The sequence below is a fragment of the Sceloporus occidentalis genome, unplaced genomic scaffold (assembly GCF_023333645.1).
Source record: "Sceloporus occidentalis isolate IW3139 unplaced genomic scaffold, rSceOcc1.0.p SCAF_15, whole genome shotgun sequence".
Taxonomy (NCBI): Eukaryota; Metazoa; Chordata; class Lepidosauria; order Squamata; family Phrynosomatidae; genus Sceloporus; species Sceloporus occidentalis.
Genome location: NW_028316995.1, coordinates 14,522,443 through 14,544,389, shown reverse-complemented (window position 1 = coordinate 14,544,389; position 21,947 = coordinate 14,522,443). Strand labels below are relative to the sequence as shown.

The 21,947-nt window shown below is 36.1% G+C and overlaps 1 protein-coding gene across 1 annotated transcript in view; it reads right to left on the bottom strand.

Moving 5' to 3' along the window:
- Positions 1-1,528: 1,528 nt before the first annotated feature.
- LOC149303283 (EGF-containing fibulin-like extracellular matrix protein 1) overlaps positions 1,529-21,947 on the bottom strand; it is a 107,042-nt gene continuing 86,623 nt past the window's right edge. The window contains exons 4-12 of the mRNA XM_089481415.1: positions 19,419-19,467; positions 19,043-19,330; positions 8,840-8,962; positions 7,489-7,608; positions 7,170-7,289; positions 3,678-3,797; positions 3,014-3,140; positions 2,180-2,375; positions 1,529-1,690 (exon numbers count right to left, since the gene is read on the bottom strand). Of these exons, the coding sequence (XP_089337541.1) occupies positions 1,529-1,690; positions 2,180-2,375; positions 3,014-3,140; positions 3,678-3,797; positions 7,170-7,289; positions 7,489-7,608; positions 8,840-8,962; positions 19,043-19,330; positions 19,419-19,467 (1,305 nt within the window). The remainder of the gene's footprint in view (positions 1,691-2,179; positions 2,376-3,013; positions 3,141-3,677; positions 3,798-7,169; positions 7,290-7,488; positions 7,609-8,839; positions 8,963-19,042; positions 19,331-19,418; positions 19,468-21,947) is intronic.

The window sequence follows — 21,947 nt, the reverse complement described above, 5'->3', positions numbered from 1 at the left end:
CATTTAACCATGTAAATAATAAAGGCAGATAAGCCAGCCTTTGGTGTGACCTGAGCCATGTACAGCCCAAGTTGGACTGTAAGAAGAGACCAAAATGCCACGCTGGCTTATCCAGCTATAGTAAATAGGTTGCGTGAAGCATAGCAAATTAAAAAAGAAAAATTGTTTTATTGGAAAATAAATGTTATTTTTTAATTAAAAAAAAGTTTTTAGCACTGGACACAACATGTAATTGTCATAATAAACATTATGCTCAATAAATACACTTTCTAAATCTCCAAATCATTTGGTTTTCCAAAGGCACATTCCCTATATACCATGTAAGCATTAATTACACCAAATATCAAAATATTCTACTTCTAGTTCACATTTTAGTGGAAATTCACCATCTGTGTGCTTTGATTAAGGCATTAGTATGTTTTTTTTTTTAATAATGCATTAACAAGATGGATATATATTAAAAACCAGATCACAGCATGCATATAACCAATGGTTTTTGACATATTGACATTGTTACATCCCATTGAAAACCATGCATTTTGAGTCCGTACATGTACGGGCCTTGTCATTAAGGGGTTAAGAAATAATGACAACAAATTAAATTCAATGGAAATGGCACAAGACATTGCAACTTGTAGTGATATGGATAGAGGTATATCAAGGTGCTATAAATTGGATATCTATAAACTAGCTTCGCATTAGGAGAAGTCCATGCATTATGAAGGTCATTAAGATTTTTTTGAAATGCTCCATGTTAATATTTATGGCGGTACATGCAATTCCACCTAAAGTAACAGAAACGTGTAAACAGGGGAGGCCATGTAACAGTGGGTTAGGAACCCAAAAGTGATATACTTTTTGTCTTTATTTGCAAGTATCAAATGAAGAGCTCTATCTTTAGACCAATATTGACATAAGTTTATTTTACTTGATTGCCTTTTGGTTCATGATATAAAAATATAGACCAGTGTAACCACAACCCAAAGAACAGTTAAATGACAGAACCCTCAAAATCTATCAATTATATAAACATTTATCTAATTAACAAACAACCAGGTTGTTAGATCTGTTCTTTAGGGAGCATCCACATATGGGTTATCCACATACTAGGTGTGAATGTGAAGTAGAAAGCAACCAAATGTTTCAGAACATTTAGCTAAATGGCCCCAGTGATCATTTCACCAACGCAAAAAAATCTTTTTGGTAAATCATTTCACAAGAAAATTAAATGTACCATAAACAACAGAAACACATATAAATCCATAGTAACTGCAGGATATTTACACAATATAAACAAAAATGTCCGGTTATAGTTACTGTTAATGTGAGAAGTATCAGCATAATTGAATTTACAAAGTTAAAAACTAAAAATGGAAATATTCAGGATCTACTGTATGAAATACCATAGATCTTCAGTGTGTCTAGAGTACATATCTAACATGTTTTAAACAAAGAAGATCTATAAATAAAAGTAATGTACTGCTGATGATATTATTTTGTTCCAGTGTTGGGTTATTAAGCAGAATTGCTAAAATTGGTACGGGCCGACTATTATTGTTAATCGAAGTATTGAACTTGAGCGGTAATTCATGAGATTATTGACAGTCACCATTTCCAGGTCAACAAAATGTTCTCTGGGTCCAGTTAAGGGTTTTATCAGGACAAGCATGGCACTTACTCCACTTGTTTGCTGAAAAAAAACCAAACAAGAAATAATCTTTCACTCTAGAGACACAGTTTGTGCATTATTATAGACAAAGAGCCTGGTAGAACATCTTTCCTCAACATATACTCCTCTCATGCATCCTGAAAAGTCTGGAGAAGTCAGGAGAAGAAAGAAGAAATTATTGAGAAAAGAAATGGAATTGAAAGAGAAGAAAAATGACAGAAAAGGGGAAAACAGGGAGAGAAGGAAAAATGAAAGAAAGTGAGGGAAAGAAAAAAGGAGAAGGAGAGAGAGAAAGAAAAAAAGAGGGTAGAGAAGCGCAGAACATGGGGGGAGAGAGGAAGAAAGGGAGAGGAGAAAGGTGAATATTGTGAGAAAAAATGGGAGAGACAAAAAAAAGAGGAAAATGGAGGAGCAAAGAAAAAACTGTTTGCATAATTTTAAAGATGAGGATAGTTATATATACACTAGGTAATAACTTTTATTTAAAAAATGAGAGTTGAAAATACTCACCCGCAAGTAGAAATCTCCATTTTCATTTCCAGATTTAATCCTAAATGTGTTGATTGTATTAGCATAGATCATGGTGGCCTGAATTTGGAATATGTCAGAAGGTACTGCCCTGTTAGACCTGATGCTCATATATTTATGTACAATACTGTATGGCTGATCCCGACAAAGAGGATTTGCACCTGGGCAAACACAGCGACTGGAAATAGAGCAAACAACACTATATTTTCTATTGTAATTGATGGCCCACAAAAGGACCCAAAATAATAAAAATGCTCATGACATATCAAAGTTAGTATTAAAAGTTTAATGCAGTTAAAGGCATGCAGAATATGATATTTTGTATAGTATAGTTTTATCATATGGCAATAACATTGGTTCCACAGATTAGTTAATTATAAAAAAAAAAGAAAATAAAAATATATAAAGACATAGACATATACATTTGTGGAAAGTATTCTCAAGCAGGTGGATTTTCTGCAGTGTGACTGCCAGGGCCATCGCTGTGAGTGCAGACTTGGCAAAAAGACATCTCACACAAAATGTGTTTTCTTGAATCTGCCGAGCCATTAAATATAAATGTTGAATTGCACCAAAGGGTTTTCCTTATGGCGAGGAAGTAGCTTTAGTACATAGCTGCAGAAACCAATCGCTTTTAAAGAAAAGGCACTAAGGGAAATCTGTGAGTCAGGCATCATACATTTTTCAAAGCAGCATGGCTATTTATCTTGGTTGAGTATTTTTAAGAATCTTGGAACATGCAATGTTTGTTACCAGTAGTACAAAGGAACCATAGTGTGATTAAGAAGTCTCCTTATCAACCCTTCTTATACTTACTTCTCAGACATCAGAACATAAGGCTCCTGGCAAGGATTTCTTGGGTAACATCGGAATCCACCGTAGTAATTCCAGCACACTGTGTCTTCTCCACAGTCATGTGTGTTACTTTCACATTCATTGATATCTGTTTACATTTCAAATACAAAAAACCCCCCAAATGATTTTATTAACCCCTTAATGATAAACCCTGTACATGTACGGGCTCAAAATGCATTGTTTTCAATGGGTTTAGGGACCGCCCATTGTCCTTAAGGGGTTAAAACACTGGCACATTCTATATAAGGTTAGTCATTAAAAGACTACAACTTTTAGCAATCTCATCTAGCTCTAGTTAGATATCTCATTTGTGCCTTTTAGGACGTTCCCAAATGAAGCATAATTATCATGTCCCAGGCTCTGCAAATCTTTTAATCCTACTTTTCTTCTTATTTGGAAACCCAAATTCACAACTTAACACACCATTAAAATATATAATAACGTACTGAAACATAGGTGGAATAGTACACCATAATGATAATAATGTATTATATATACCAAAACAAGGATATATATATATATATAAGTAGACAGAGAGAGAGATTTAATTATTGTGTTTAATGGTAGACTAAACCTTAGTATTATTACATTCTAAAAAAGAAAAGATTGGATGATTTATACCTACCCTGACAAGATCGAGTTCCCACAAGTTGATATCCCTCAGGGCATACGCAGGCGAATCTTCCTGGTTCATTAACACATTGGTATTGGCACAGATAGCTTGAGGTTCTGCACTCATCTATATCTGTTAAACAAGACACTTACAAGTAAAACATGGAAAATACATGTGCGTTGATGTACTTGTTTTCTGCAGGTGGTTGAAAATGATCTCTTTCAAAATTAGAAGCAAAGCTCTTTAGTTAATTTACAGAATCAATTCTCCTGCGTGTTATTCATCAGCTAAAACAACAAACTGAACAATACCACCAGGAATCACAAAAAATGCCGCATCCAAAGACTTTAATTGAGACATATTATTTATCCCCATAATTGCATGACAGATGGGGAGGCCAAGAGATTAAACATTAAATAACATTCATTAAATGATTTCTAAAATCTTTACTTACCAATAAGTATTTGTCAATATTATAAACAGAAATACAAATGGAACATTTTAAAATGGGCTGGACCTCTGAAAATCAATCACAAGTTCTAGATCAGGAGGCAAACCAATATAGATTATGCCAGCCAGATCCATAGAGAATGTATCCATGATTGAAGCTTTCTTCTCTGGGTTTGACCATGAGGTTCTGTGTGAAGGGATGCATGTCTAGGTCTCTGTGTCATTTGCCACTTTCTCCGAGCAGGGGAATGGCGCTTGGCTACTCCTAATTCCTGCCCACTTGCCCTCCTACTCCTTCAACCAATATTTGGGGTAGCTGCACCCCACACATGGCTAGCCTCACCCCAAGTGTGGATAGCCCTGTCTCTATTCATCATTAGCTTCACCTTATTACAGGTCCACTGCCTAGAAGAAGGAGAGCTCTAGGGAGCCTTGGCTGTGGAACCCAAGTTTCCTTATCCAGACGGATAGCCTGTCCTCATTTATGTGGCTCAGTAAAGAGTATAACACAGGAATTATAATGCATTAAAATAAACAAAATGTTTGTGTTGCTTTGTGTTCTATTAACTTTTGGTGGATACAAAATATCCCCCCAAATTCATATATGACTTGGTTCTCTAAAAAAGACTGCCCTTGTATGAGCGATACACACACGGTATGGTGTGGAATGCATCTCAACGGAACTGCATTGTTAATAAGTTAAACTTTGAATGTTCTTCTATATTGTTGGCCAAAAATTTTGCTAGCACAATACATATGGAATTTCTCTATATAATGTAAAACCATACATTTCCATGATAAGTACACTTTAACAAAACCCAAAATGAAAACTAAGCTCTTGCGCTAAAGTGGTCCATTGCTAATTCCAGTAAATTAAGCATCACGATTTATGAAATTGTAAGGCTGGTGGGATCTCTTTTAGTACATGATATACATTTTTTAATAATTGGAATAAATGTTAAGACTTAACACTCATCATTAAGTACCCAAGAGGACTACTTTTTTTGATGTTTTGCGATATAAAAAAGTTAGAGAATTTACAATTAAAAACAAAACATAATGACAAATATTTTTGGTACATTGTTAGAGACATGATGGTGATGATTATTTCCTTACCATCATGATTCTTTTGAGACATTTTTAAATGTCACGTTTGATATCTTAGGCAATAAAGATAAACCGAGAAATATTTGTTTATCTATAAATCAGCTTTTGTTTATTCCCAAACAGATGCTGTACAAACAGAAATGTCTCTACAGTTCAGCATTTAATAAGTGTGATTCAACAGCATTTGTTTAAAATGTAAAAATATTTACACAGCAAGTAACATATTTTTACCCTGCCAAAATGACTCTTTTCGTGTATGCGAAAAGGTCTACACTCTGTAAAATAAAAGTCATCGGCAATCAGTCTATAGCATGTCATGTTTGCAGTAGCTCCGCTGTTTGCCGTACCTTTTGTAAAGGTTTTCAGACATGCAAAGGCTTTTCTGAAGTGTGCTTTCAGTTTGGTTAGGAGAAAAGTGCAAATAGAATTATTTGGCAATCACGAATAAGGAGACATTTAAAGGCTATTTTCACCATGCCCCCATTTCAACAGAACATCAATATGTTTGTGTGAATTTGGTACTCAGTTACAGTACACTATATATAATAGAGCAAAAAAATGGTAATATGATAACTAAAACCTTGTGTGTGCTTGTAACAGTACTGGACAAGCATGTTAAATTGGCCCTGGTACCCCTTCATTGCCTTCAACCATACAACCGGTGGGATGCACTGTCCCACTGGACATTTGACTGGTGTGCCCAGTAGCCAGTGTAGGCTAGTTTGGTACATAATTACATATGTCATTAAAAACAAACATTACTAATGGCAGCTTCAAAAGCGTACTTGCCATTCTCAGCATCACTTGCTCATAACCCAGAAACACCAAACTACAAAGAATCCTAACAGCAGTCACCCTAAAACCTATACTCCACCACTGGACAGAAACCACACCACCACCTCTTCCACTTTTCCAATTCAAATGATCCCACCTCTTCTGCATGTCATGGTTAATGGCACAACGTACAAAAGAAACTGCCACCGCATCTTTCTTCCGCACCTAGCTACCATACATTAACTCACTCCCCATCCAAACACGTGCGTGACTTAAACACACATTCCAACACGCAACCTGGTACATGACGGAATTACTAAGACAAGACCCGATCCCACTGACCTAACAAACACCAGTGTCTTCACCTTCCACCCACACATGACTCTTCTCAAAAATCAGGAACTGAAACATCCCGACTTGACCTATACGATGGACTCTATTCACTAAACACTTAAAATGATGTTAGGATGGTCATTGTGCAGGTAGTGACAACCGGGTAAACCAAAAGTTTATATGTTATTTATTATTATGTTTACATATTCTTTGGCTCTCCTTTTGGTTTGTAGGATATTACAGCACATTTTCTGTAAATTGCATTATAGTTTCAATAAAAAAATCATTTGGATCTCTTCAGACCTTGACCATGTGTCTGTTTACAGCCTAATCCCCCATCAAGGTGGGCACAAATCTCCCAAGGGATGATTTATAATTTTTAAATACCACATCCCTCAGCTCCCCCATGTCCACCCCAATGAGTTTATTTGTAACACTCTTGGTTTATTGTGCATCAAAAGGACCTCCAATTATTTATTTTGTTTTACATTTCTTCAATAACTTGACTTGAGTTGACTTGATGAAAATTTGTTTTCATGACAATAAAAGTCAACTGTGAATCAGTAAATATTGACTTGGACTGCAAACCTGGCATTCAGCCTTGGTGAACTAGGGCACCTGAAACAAAAAATTGCGGGTTGTGAAGTATGAAGAGGAGTGGCAGATATATATTGGAATGTGGGAGCAGAAAAATGCTTCAGAAAGTTAATAATTACAGAATTCAGAAATAAAGAGCTGATTTAAGAAAACACAACACTGCTTTGCACGATATATATATATATATATTGGCTGTAAATGGTTCAGTATAAATATAGCTCAACCCCAATGATTCGTAATTACCTTCACAATTCACTCTGTCCCTGCTCAGTTCATATCCCAGACTACATCGACAGAAATACGTCCCAATCGTATTGTAGCATTCCTGCGCACATGGACTGCTGGTGTTACATTCATCTATATCTGAAACATACACTTAATATGTTTAATATTCTTTGACATTTTGATCCAATTGCATACTGCAAATGTTCTTCTGAAGATACAATTGTAATCTAGATATGTCCCTGGAGTTTATGTTGATTAAATGTAGTTTGAGTTAACAATTTCTACTACAACACAGCAGATAGGGATTATCTTTTTTTATGTACACTAGTCTACTTACCTACACAGCTATAGTTGTTCACTGCAAGCTGAAAGCCATGGTTGCATTGACAATAGTAGGAACCCAGTGTGTTGACACAATGATGATGACAAAATGAGGATAATGAACACTCGTCTATATCTGCAATATGAAGAATAAGAATGTTAAGCGTAAGTATAACATAAGCATAACAACATATAGTATTGGAGGTGATTTAGAAAGGTACCATAAATCACATAAGTCACAAGTAAAAACAAGTTCTGGTGTAGTGTTTAACCCCTTCACAACAAAGCCCATACGGGCTCACAATGAGGTGTGCCACATTTCATGATCTCATTGTGTGCCTTTGATGTGACTGATGCTTTCTAAAAAATGTTGCAAAATAATTTATACATTATTTATACATTGGCACATTCGCTGTTTTACATGTTTTCCCTCAGATCTTCAGCTCAGGGGTTGGAGCATTACGCAGTCTTTGATGCTAGGAGATCTAAGGCAGCTTTGGTGAAACCACAGCTATTTGGAGACAAAATGTTACATCCCAGAAACCATTTTGTTTTAGATCTATCCAGACAATTAACAGCAAAGCTAAAATATAGAAGTTATCATAGATACCAATCCACTATTCGCTAGGTGGCAAAGTTAATGATATTCAACCTTGCAAAAACATTTCTGGCACTGAATGGATGAGATTTTTCCTGCCAGCTCTTCTTCTCTATAATGATAATTCCTTATTATTTCAAAGAACCCTTTTAGTGGTAAATGTGGGTGTTTCTAAGCAGGATATGTTTAGAATTTTATAGTTAAATATTCATTTAAAAATATAGATTTTGATGAAATATTTGGACCATATGAGACATTTCTTTGGCCTTTGTTCCAGTACTGGAACCTTATATGGTATTCTTTCTTTTCTTATGTTCAAGAAAGCCTCATGATTATTCCATCAAGGTTAATATCTCCTTTATGTTTTTGACAGTCTAATTGGCAGACAGGTCTTTATAAAGTTCTTTGAGACATGATAAAAATCCTCACAAGCAAATTTATTTTATATAATACTAAACTAAATATATATATCAGTGATATAAAATGTAAGAAAAAAATAGAATTACAAGGAAATTTAGTTTTCCTTTTTTTTGGATTTGTTTCTCTTTTATTCTGCAATACACATTACACATTTAGCTCCGTCATATGTAATTTGCTAGAATCACACAAATTCATATTTTTTAATGTCAACAAAATTCATTTTAAGAAAAAATTATTGTCCGCCTATATAGTTTTTATAGCATTTGCCACATGCGCATTTCGTAACATTTGCAAATTTTGGATTTGTAAGCAAGACATTTAAAGAGATTGTGAGCAATAGCGTACTTACCAATACATTGTTCTCCTCGCTTCTGGTATCCACTGGGGCACACACACGTAAATGACCCTCTAAGATTGGAGCATACTTGATCTGACCTGCAATTATGAGTTCCTGCTATGCATTCATCTATATCTGTTTACAGAAGAAATACAAAATATAGATGTAGTAACATCTAACATACAACCTTCTGGTTGTAGAGCATGCTAGACAATGATGTATACAGCACCTGAAATGATATATAAATGCCTATCAATCATTAAATTATGTGAATTTTAACATTATTTTCCTTGATATAAAATGTAATATGTTAAATAATCTAACCAATTTAAGTAAGCGTTATGAAGGGCTAACTTGGCTCCTCTTTTAGGAGAAACTCCCTGGAGCTGGTTCTTCATATTGTATAGTCAGACCTGTGATGGGTACATTTGAGCTGCCCCTCATCAATACCCCTTGTACCCCTTCTGTTTACAGAAGTGGATGGAAATTATGTGGGTGGTGGGACCTCTGAACCTGCTCTAGGTGCCAAGAGGCCTACTTAAGGCTCGGTGATGATGGTGATGTTTCATCTCATCTCACCTTACAGTATGGTAGATAAACTTCTTCAGCAGTAGTACATAGCATGAAAATGCATTAAAAAGGCAAGCAAGACAAAATGTTCTGTTATAGGAATGATAACCAATGACGTCACATTTACATAATTCAACTCTATTTATCCCATACTGTAGCTATAGTCACCCATACCGAGCTGCCATATTGACATATCTTCTTAAAGATCAGAGACAGCATGCAAGCTTAGCTGTTTACATAATGTTGCTGCTAGAAATGAATCTAATTTTGTGCCGTATGACAAGACATAGTTTATCAGTGGCCTAGTGGGATTGTAGAAATTTGGGTAATTTGTAACTATTTACTACTTAAATGGTAGATTGCTTATAACAACAAATACTGTCTTTAAATGAGACACACAACTTAGGTCTTTCAGATGTACTCATTAAGATGTTGCTAAGGGATTTCTGTATAAGAAAAGATGACAATTTTAATAAAGAAGTTTCAAGGGTTTCTTGTTTTGGACAAAGTTCTAGAATCCTGAGGCACATTAAAATGTCATATAGAACTGTCAGCTCCAATATTAATAGTCTTAATTATGGAAGCCCTCAATCTGTTAACGTTATCTAGAATTTAGCTTTAAGTGTAAGACACATTAGGGGGGAATTATAATGGCACTACAAGCCCAAAGTTATAACAATAAAAACTAACAGCATTGGCAGTTTTGAATCCGATAGTTGTGCTAATGCTAAATTTTGTGCAATTACCATGGAAACAAATGCAATGTTCCCACTATTTGCTTTTGCTACTTGTTTGTAATAGTGGGCATTTTTGTGAATATTGATTACTTTAGTTTTACACAAACTACTGCAGTATATTAGCATGTGTTCTGCAAAAGCAATCAAAGCAACTCATTCATGCGGTTCACAGAGAAGGCATATAAATGAAGCAATGTGAAACTTTTCATAATGTAGCCACTAAAGATCATCAGGAGATGAACAGTCTCAGTGTGTATGTTGTATAATGTATGTAATGTGGAACCAGCCTTAAGAGAATGAGATATTTTACAGAAGACTTAAAAATCTAGCCATTGAGTCCCCTAAGAGCACAACTTAACTTGATTCTCCAGTTGTTCTTGGCAATTCTCATCATTAAAATGTTTAATGTGATCGAATAGTTACTGGTAGGGTCCTGCAGTATAAATTTCCACTACATTCAGATCCTAATAGCTGTTACCGAGAATCAGATGCATAGTTAAAATCACCTTAAATATACAGCAGTAATGATCAAGTGCAATAAAACTGGTCCAAGAATAAGGGTCTATTTGTGCTTTTCAGCTGTAAATGCCATTACATAAATAAAAAGAGCATCTATCTGTCTACTTAGTTATCTATCTATCTATCTATCTATCTATCTATCTATCTATCTATCATACAATGGGGTGGTCATCTTAAAAATGATGTCTATTTATACACTTTATGCCAAATGCAAACTCATTCTGGCTTTCTAGAAAACAAGCACTCAGATTATTCAACAGGATGCTTGCATACCAGCAATCATTTTGTTTGCCAAAAATAAAATATTTGAACATTTTGACATTCAGTCTAAAAATATCCTTATTCTGCTTCAATGGAACATCTTCCGGTTTGCATTTTTGTATAATTTTGCTTTACTTTGCTTTTACGTTTGCCCGTGTTTGTATATTTTAATAGTAGTTGACAATGTATTATAAAGTGTGATCAGGGAAAATAAGAAAGAACACAGTCATAATGTTTCAAGATTGTAAGCTTGTTTGAGCAGGGCCCTCCTCACCTGTAGTTTCTGTAAGTCAAATTTTTATGTCCTGTCTACCTATTGTACAGCGCCATGGAATATGTTGGAGCTATATAACACAATAAATAACAATAATAGAAAAACAAAAGTATTTCCTCTGACCACTTTCAAGTCTAATTTGGGCTAGCGCTGCACCAATGTGCGGCTAAACCTGCCCTTGAATGGCTAGCCCACTTATCCCGACTAGATCCCCTTTTCTGCCTCCAATAGAGAGCAAGCGAGGCAAAGGCTTGGGTGGGCTGCAATACTGGCATGATTCTATGTATGGTGACTTCCGCAGAACATTATAGAAGGGTAGAAGAAATTGAAATATGCAACATTGAGCTCTGTATCAGTTCCTTCTATACTAATGTTTCATGCCATAGGACATCTTGAATGAATACAGGTATGTGATTTACTTTTGCATTGTAATACTTTATAGAGCAGTGTTCTGTGTATTTGTACAATCATTTTGATATCTGAAGGCATAGGCATTGCTACAGGGGGCAAGGGGGGCTGGATTATTCCTTGCCTCCTCTTTTGTCCCCCCTCACCCACATTCTAGGGGCCCTGTGGTGAATCACATTGATGCCAGGAATCAAATTGTTGCCAGCAATGGGATTCACCACAAAGCCCCTAAAACAGTAGCGTATCTATAGGGGAGGGGTCATAGTGATTAGGGAGCACTAAAGCAGAGGTCTGAGATGACAGACCTCGCACTCCCACGATGGATTGGAGTATGGAAGATTAGAAAGGTAAGAGATGGGGAAAAAAGGGTGTAAGGGCAGTGAATGTGTATATACCTGTGTGTAAAGGCAGTGTGTGTGTGTGTATGGGCAGGTGTGTGTAAGAGCAGTGTAGGTTTAGTGTAGTGTGTGTGTGTGTGTAAAGGCAGTCGTGTGTAAGGGCAGTGTATGTGTGTATATGTGTGTTTATGGAAAGGTGTTTGTAAAGGCATTGTTTGGGGGCAGTCATGTGAAAGGGCAGTGCATGGGGGGGAGGGGGGTAATTTTCCATTCTTGCCTGGGGCACAAATGGAGCTAACTACAGCTCTGCTCATAACAACCAGGCATCGTTCTCTCTGCACATATTTGTAAACTATAACAAAAAGCTTTCAACAGTTTTCCTCTCTATTTCTAGTCTGAAGCAATACATGAAGAAGAGAGGAAAACTTTTGAAAAAAGATTGTCTTTTAAGTATTATGTTAATCCAATAAAAAGGTAACATTGCATACTGCAGTACTTTGGTATTCTGCCATCTTCTTTATATATATTTTTTTAGCTTTTCAGTGGCATGATTTAGTGGTGGAACTTATTAGTGCCCCCCTCCTCAGTTTTGACTGTGGTATCCTATGCCCCCCTATATATTGTTCTTAGATTCTCCACTGTCTGTAGGCCTTTGAAACAATATTTTACACATATATATGCCATGTTCTGTGTTCTTAGCTTAAAGATACTTTGATGCGAGACACGCATGCACATAACAGCTGTAGTATTATACACCCTCAAAAAAAAGTCTTATCCTACGGTCCAATTAGTTTAACTCATGGAATGCTGTTTTTGTTCAGGCAATAGAACAATAGGGAAGAGTCAAGATCAATTTAGTCATGGCTGTGTTAAAAGACATAATGTTAGGAGTAATTCTGAATACTTGTATGACAGTAGATGGCACTGTTGCTGTTAATGCAACATAGCATTTGATGCACAGGTGTGATCCTGTTAATCACCTTGTTAAACACCTCAGGGGCATTGTTGAATTATTTACATAATATTTGATAGACAAAGGTTGCGCTTGACAGTGTCCTAACATGACACAGGTCTGCAAGAATCAGTAGTTAAGTTACAGATTACAGGTTTAATTTTAATTTTCACTAAAACAATACTTAACTTCTAACTGCTCAAGGGTTTAATAAAGGTTTCCTAAATGATGTCAGGTGACACTGACCTACTGTATGTCGACATTTTAATTTCTCTACAGTAAAGCAATTCTGGTAAAGACCTTTTCATAAAACTCTGCTAAAGGAACATTGTGGTTTTGCCAAGGTGAATTTATAAATAAACTTTTTATTGGGAATTCAAGATAAAGCTTTTAAAGAAGTAAAATCCTATGATTGGAAATTTAACCTCTTTGTATGGTAACCTGTAAGCCTGAGTTACTGAGTAATTATTGCAAATGATTGTCACATGCAGCATATTTTTGATACTTTATTTTGCAAAATATTTAAGAGTTAAAGTTGACGAAAAAAGATCTCAATCCTGTTGCAAGAAGAACTGGCATAGATACACCATTCTTTGATCCTACGTCTAATATATTTCTAATATATTACAAACGCTGACATTACACAATGACAAATTATATTGAGTTATGGGAATTAGAGTTAGGGAAAAGCATGCAGTATGCCAGGATGGTGTTTCTATATGAAGTCAAAAAACACAGTTATATGAGTAATAAAAGGATATAAGCATCATTATACCTTAATCTGAGTGTTATTTACTATGCAGCTTGATATCCTATTGAACCTAAAACTCATTTTACCATGTGGGGTTTGTAAAGTAATTTTACAATCTGATTAGAAGAAAATACCATACTATCACTTCCAGGGCTCTCTGATTTCTTTTACATTGAAGACAGTTCTTAATGACTTTGGTTGTATGTTTGGGGGTGTTGTCATGCTGCCGAATAAATATGGGGCCTTCCTGTTGTTATTGTATGATTAGTTAAGTATCTGCTTGTACTTCTCACATTGACTAGATCATTAATTCTAACCAAATCCCTAACTTCATTTGTAGAAATGCAGCCCTAAACTTGCAAGCAACCTCCAGCATGCTTCACTATTGCCTGTAAACACTCATTCCTGTACAACTCTCCAGCCCTTCGATGAACAAACTGCCTTCTGCTACAGCCAACTATTTCAAATTTTGATTCATCAGTACAGGGCACCTGCTACCATTTTCTGCACCCCAGTTCCTGTGTTTTCATGAATAGTTGAACCTTGGTCTTGTTTCCCCTTTGGAGGTAAGGCTTTTTTGGCTTCTCTAAACAGCAAATGACTGTATTAGGGTCACACTGTTTTATTCCAATGCGGAGCTGATCGCACTGCTGGACATCTTCCAACCAACTCGGCTAACCACTGTGTCTACGGTGCTCAACATTGCTCAGTTCTTTATGCTTCTTCAAAGGAGCTTGGACAAAACATCTGGAACCCTCTGTCTGCCTCAAAATGTTTGCCTGGAAGAGACCTTGCTGATGCAGTATAACTACCCGGTGTCCTCAGTTATGCCATGATGCATAACTTTTGACATTAAACTTCAGCAACCTCACCTTGTTAGTAAGTTTGGCTGTTCCTCACTCAGTTTTATTCCTTCTACACAGCAGTTTGTCTTTCAGATAGTGATTGTGCATCAACCTACTTATTTAATTGATGATCATTAGCAGCGGGTGTAATTATTTAATCAAACACCTTACAATATGTCTATAAAATCCCTGACTTTGTGCAAGTGTACCATGTTTTGAAGCAAAGGGTAGTCACGCCAAATATTGATTAAGATTTTTTTTTCTGTTTACTCACTTTGCATTTTTTAAAATTATAAGAATAAATCTATTAACATGTCTATTATGTAACGTATTCTGACTTTACTGTATGTTTTTCATGCTCGCCTAAAACTTTTGCACAGTGCTCTATGTTAAAGAGTTTTTCTTTAATAGCTCATTTAAATACACTAAGTTTTAAAACATTCTTACATTCTTAATCCTGAGATTTCTGAGATGTTTTAGCAGAAGTTAAAGGGATGCACACATTTTACTGGTTATGCAGCAGTGATCCATTTAGAAACATATATTCTCCTTTTTAATAAAAGAAAAGGAAATCAGTATTTCCTTTGCCTCTTCTTTTTTTTAGTGCAGATGTCTAAAACAGAATTTATCTTCATTTTTTTTTTACAAATACACAAAATCTCAAGTTCAGTCATGCATTCAGCAATGTAATGAAAATACATGAAATTACGCAAGATTGCAACACAAGTTTGACAGGGGTTTTAGGCAATGTCAGAAAACAGCGCCTGGAGAAAAAGCAAAGGAAGTATTATCTTTTGCCAGAGGGCTTGTATTCCTTTCAGTTAGTTAATTATATCACACATAGGATAAAGGCTAAGTTAGACAACATAGTTATGAAAGCTTCATGTAAAGGAAGCTAGAGTATAGGAGTTACTTAGCTACAGGAGACAGCTGCATTAGGGGCTGGGATGATCTGAATACAGAGGTGTCCTGACCTGAGGGTATAGGGCCACTAGCATGAACCTGTTTTATCTTTGAGAACACAGTTCCTAGGCATGAACATAAACATGCTGTGGTTGTCTATTGTGTGGCGCAAACATTGTGAAATATAGGTAACCTCAGAACCAGTAAGTTAAATGGCATAAATAAAGAATTCTGAATTTCTTGAGATGGTTTTCCTATAAAAGCAGAGTTTGATATAAACGGTGTCACATGTGTCTTGAAACAAATCCCTAGTAATTTGCTGTAATGGAAAAATATTATTTGTTTAATCAGCATACCGGAACTCTCCAGGTTTGACCCGGAGATTGCCGGGTGACCGCTGCTTCTCCGGTTCTCTGAGTCAAGACCCTAATCCTCCGGGTCGCGGGAGCAGGGTCTTGACACGCCCCGCTCCCCGCCCATTTCCGCTTTAAATGAGGGCGTTTCCCGCTGCTTTTAGCGGGAACGCCCCCAACATCAGCGGGACCGCCTGCTGACGTCAGTGTGCAGTCCTGGCCGCGTCCCGCAAGGGAAGGCTCTGGGTAGCCGGAGCCGAGAAGTTCCCAGGTATGTTAATCAGTTTTTTTTAAATCTTATTTATATTATTTTTACAAAATAGCTAATTAAACTGTATGTATTTGAAGGGTAGTAAACACCCTTTACATTGGGCTTTTTCACCAATAATACAGGGGGAGCAAGGTGGAAATGTACTGACAGAAAATGGCGGCTATGAATGAAATGTAGTTTAGATGGTGTGTGGGGGATGGCATCTATGGCCTAGGGCCTTGTTGAGTGTTGACAGTGCAGTCAGTTAAGTATTTACCTTGGGCACTGTTCTACGCGTGACCCATGGGCAGCACCCTAAGTCCGTGGCTGCTGTCCTCACTGCTGTGTGCCAGAATGTGATGGATGCTGGAAAGCTGGAAAGTTATTTATTTCAGAAACATAACTGTTCCTTTAAAACAAGCTGACTTGATTATGTGTATTATATATAATATAATGTAGTGTAACAAAATATTTCAGCAACTTTCATTTTTCGTCTTTTGCAGTGATAGTGTAATAACAAAAAATGACAAAATGTTCTCCCCCACCCCTATGAAACTGGATGTAAGTACACTGTTTTGAGAACTCGTACAAATAATTGTTTATGTATTGGTTTAAGACTAAAATTGGAATAAAACCAGTTCCATTATCACTTTTATAAAATACAGCATTCTGAAGAAAGAGGCCAAACGCATCTAAACAGAAGGCCCTTTAATGTTCAGCATGATGTCAGTAGGATCATTATAGCTCCCTTGGGTAAACTATTATTTTTAAAATAAGTCCCACGACATCACGTTGCTCATAAAACCTAATTTAATGCCGCTGAAGTGGAAGAAAAATGTCATACATCTGTGAGTAATTACAAGAGTGTGCACATAATGTTTTGATTAAGTTAATGATAAAATAAACATCAAATGTGGTTCTTGTCACGCATGCATGCTGTTTATTTCCCCACATATATATAACACCTTTATCAAGTAAACGTATTAAAGTACAATGCTTAAAATAGAAAGTTGTGCTGCTTTCACTTATGTAACGTCTCTCTTTTAACAGTGAACAGAGTGATAATGGAATGTGTAAAATTATATAACACAGAATGGCCTTTGTAGAGAGTGTAGGCTGCAAAGGTTTGTGTTCCTTTTAGTGGACCATTGTTATCTTAACTTTGGTTTGGCTGGTCTCCCTCATTATTGTCTTGCCCCCATACTATCCATCATTAATGCTGCTGCCAGACTTATCTTCCTTACTCATCACCTCTCCCCTCTGTAAATCTCTTCACTGGTTGCCTGCATGCTTCAGGATTCAATTCTAAATCCTGACTCCTCACTTTCAAAGCTCTTCATAGTAGTTCCCATACGTACATCTCCTCACTCATCTCCAGATACACTCCAACCCAGTCCCTATGCACATCCAGTGATATTCATTTGTCCACTGCTCGGATTCCTATCTCTGATGCTCACTTACAAGATATCTCAAGGGCTGCCCCCATCTTCTCGAATGTCCTTCCCTGGCTTATCAGTCTTTCCCCTTGCCTTTGGTCCTTCAAAATATAATATAAACACCCACTTCCTAACTCCCTTTATCCCACCTATCTCTAGCTGAACTTTCTTAGTATCTTTTGAACTTTCAGAGTGTACATATGTACGAAATATTATGTAAACTATGTAGAATATTATTAGTTAGCTTCACATTTTGTCTCAGTAAGTCCTAATTCCTATGTTATATACTACTTACCAACTTTAGACATTCACACACACAAAAAAATACTACCATGAAGTATGAAAAAAGCAACTAATATTCTGTTTTATTTTGATATATTTTTTAGAACAATATCATTTGTAGTCTGAAAATACTGTACTGTACATATAAATGATGGAAACAGAAAGTACTGGAAGAAGGTAGGGTTTAATTTCCAAGTTTATTTCCAGTGTTTGTGCGGAACTATTATAAACAGAAATATTTGTGATGTGTACATATGGCTATCCTGAATTGATACAAGACTACAGGGCCATGCAACCATTATTTCCCTCTTTCTCATATTTTGTACCCACACGGTATTTTTTTAGGGCTAAAACATATTTATATATGCAAGAAAAAGCTGGATTCATTTTTGCTTTTAAAAAGCACATTCATTCATTCACAGTTATGTATAAAGCTAGTATAAACTATTTTTGTTAATATATACTGATTTGGCAACTCTATATTCCTGTATGATTTTCATTTGTTTTAAGTTTTCTAATATACAAAAAAGTGCTATGCCTGAACCTGATCCATGGTACATGGATATTGATAGCGAGACCTGTGCCCGATAAGTGACCTTGTGGAAGAAACAAACCCCCCGAAACTGCATGCAATCAATAACCTGGTGGGAGCTTTTATATGAAAGTGCTGACTCTATGTATGATTCTATATACCCCTGAAGCTGATATCATGTCAGCAAAACATACGTTGGGTACTTCAAATATAGTCTAGCGTCTTTCTCTCTAGCTACGTAGTTATTCCTTAATTTGTACACGCGATGCCAATATAGTAAGGAAAAATTTAACCCCTTAGGGTCAAGTTAAAAAAAGATTAAATTAAAAATATATACATATTTTTAAAACACCTGAGGCTTGGGACCCAGGGAAACACTCTTTTCCTACTGTTCTCTGTCTCTCTCCAGCCTACAATCACAGTGAGAATGAGAGCTGTACAGAACAAAGACAAAGACAGTGCTTACGCGGTATCCGTGCGTGTGATTGGCTGCAGAAGCAATCACATCCACTGAACGATGGGGATCTGCTATAGAGAGACCGCTCAGGTCACTATGTAATTATGTAACCAGGGCCGGCCCTACCATGGAGCAGAGTGAGGCAATTGCCCCAGGCGGCACTTTTGAAGAGGCGGCACTTTGCCGCCCCAAGCGCCTTATTTTTTTTTTTTTTCAGCGGAGGAGAGAGAGGGGCGCCGAGTGGTTTTCGCTTACCCAGCATTTTAAACTTCGCCCCAGGCGGCATTATGTCTTGGGCCGGCCCTGTATGTAACTATGTAACATTGGCCTGAAATATATGTCCTTACCTTGGCACATATTTTGTGCGTTGAGTTCATATCCTCCTGGACACTGCATTCGTTGAGATGGATTTGGAACCACCACGGGCTGCTGCACATCGGGTGTGTTGACTGGCTCCACAAAGGTTGATGGATTATTAGGTGGTTGTGATCCTGGTTGTGAGACTGATGCATCATCCTCCCCATTATTAACCACTATTTGTGCAGTTCTTGGTAGACAAAGATATCCTCCGAAGTGGTTAACACATTTCATCCCTCCTTTACATGCATCTAGCACAATTTCGCATTCATCAATATCTGGGATAAGAATAGTGTAAGTTTATTTATTATTTAGACATTTATTGAATAAACACAAACAAGCAATCAAACACACGTGTAGTATTACCTTTACATTGTTGCCTTACGGGATCCCACTCATATCCATCAGTGCATTGCTGTACAAAAAAAAATGTAATTTCCTTAGTGACAACAGAAATAAGGCAATCTATCTGGTCCATTAGAAACAGCTGGAAATACAGCACTGGGAACAAAACATATTACAATGTAATTTATGAGAGCAGTGAACTCGATTTGCAGTTGTGCTATGCTGTACGTATATATCTTCAGTCCAATATTCCATTTAGCAATTAGTAAGTTCAATTTCAATAAGCAATAAATTACAACACATTTCAATCTATTAGTTTTGTATTTTTTTGTTAAAAAAAAAGCATGTTGCCGTATAGTGTTCCTTTGTTAAAAATATATATTATCTAAATCTGGCACACAGATGTTGGTCACTTGTAGGTCCTAAGGTTCATATCGCTTTAGGGAGTAATGTTGGAGTTCGGTAACACAGTGGGTTTGTTAATGTAAGTAAATGCTCATGTTATCAAGTGTTAGTGAGTTTTGAATACAGTTTGGAAAGAGTTCCAAGTAATAATTGACTTTTTTCTACAGTTATTTTAAAAAGAGAATTTGATAATAAAGAGTCTCATAAAGATGCCAAGACACAATAGAGTGTGTTTTATGAAATTCCATTATATCCATATTTGATGGGTCAACTAAAGGTTGAAATGTATCAAGTTTGCTCTTTAGAAATAGACACTGTTCACATACATAGTAATCACAGAAATGTTAGTAAAATAAAAACAAGCTAAAACTTCAGGAACCGAAATGAAATTTAGAAGTTAAATTTTTACTATTTAAAAAAACAAAATAAGAGATTAAAGAAAAAAAGTAGATGTTTAATAGTAAAATACATTCATCACATCCATATTCACACTAGAGGGAAGAAAGAAGCTAGTAAAGAGGAAAATTTCACCAGAAAAATATCTTGGTGGAAATAACACAAAAAAATAAAAAATCTAATTACTGTATTAAAACTACGTAGTATTTGGTTTATCCAATGAAAAGTGAGATCTGTACAATAAGGGAGCAGAATTAGTGTAACTATTGCCTGTCCTGATGTTAATTCCTCTGCTGTTGCTCACACCCATAAAAGGGTTTCTGAACCACTAGAGTAGAAGTACAGTAACTTAACCCCTTAAGGACCGGGCTCATTTTTCGTTTTGTACCCTGTGGGACCGAGGCTGTTTTGACACTTTTGTGGTGCTTGTGTTCAGCTGTAATTTTCTCCTCACCCATTTAGTGTACCCACATAGGTTATATATTGTTTTTTTCAGGACAAGATGGGCTTTCTTCAGATACCATTATTTTGATCGTATCATCTTATTTACTATAAAAAAAATAAAAAAAACATGGTGAAAAATTGAAAAAAAAACACATTTTATGACTTTTATTTGAAAAATCTTTTACTCACCTAAAAAAGCAAGTAAAAAAACTAGCTAAATAGATTCTACTACTTGTCCTGAGTTTAGAAATACCCAATGTTTTTATGTTTTTTTGCTGTTTTTTGTAAGTTATAGGGCAATAAGTACAAGCAGCGTTTTATGATTTCCAAATCTTTTTTAACAAATCTGGTCAGTCTGCCTCCATCTCCTCTTTGGAACATCTTTGAAGCCGGTTAACTCAATTTAACCCATTCAAACCATATATTTTTGAAAACTAGACACCCCAGGGTATTCCAAATGCTGTTATTTTAACCCTTTCCATGCACCAATTATACAACTACACTTTGTCAAACTTTGTAATAGTAATTTTTTTTATTTTTTTTTCCACACAAATTGTACTTTAGTTATAGATATACAGGTGCTGGTATATGTCACTGTCAAACACACCCTAATATGTGTTCAGCAACATCTCCTGAGTACAGCGATACCCCACATGCATGGGTTTGTCAGATTGTTTGGCTGGTAAAAGGCTACTTTTGGGGCATGCGTAATTCAGGTGGTCATTTGGTCATTGTGCCTCCCTCTCCTCTTTGGAATATCTTTGAAGCCGGTTAACTCAATTTAACCCATTCAAACCATATATTTTTGAAAACTAGACACCCCAGGGTATTCCAAATGCTGTTATTTTAACCCTTTCCATGCACCAATTATAGAACTACACTTTGTCAAACTTTGTAATAGTATTTTATTTATTTTTTTTTCACACAAATTGTACTTTAGTTATAGATATACAGGTCCTGGTATATGCCACTGTCAAACAACACGCCAATGTGTGTTCAGGAACATCTCCTGAGTGCAGTGATACCCGACATGCATGGGTTTGTCGGGTTGTTTCAGATTTAAAATGCCACATTTGGGAAGTGCGCTTATTTTCTCCATTTTGGTCAGTCTGTACCTATGCCCTATATTTGAGCTAGGCCACTCCAATTTACCCCATCAGCCATTTTTTTTATATATTAGACACCCCTTGGGTATTTGAAGTGCTTTTATTTTAACTCTTTGTTGAGATTTTTGAGAATTTTTAGCACTTGCTCAAAATAATAAACTTTATTTTTTAATTTTATTTTATTTTTTTAATACTTTTT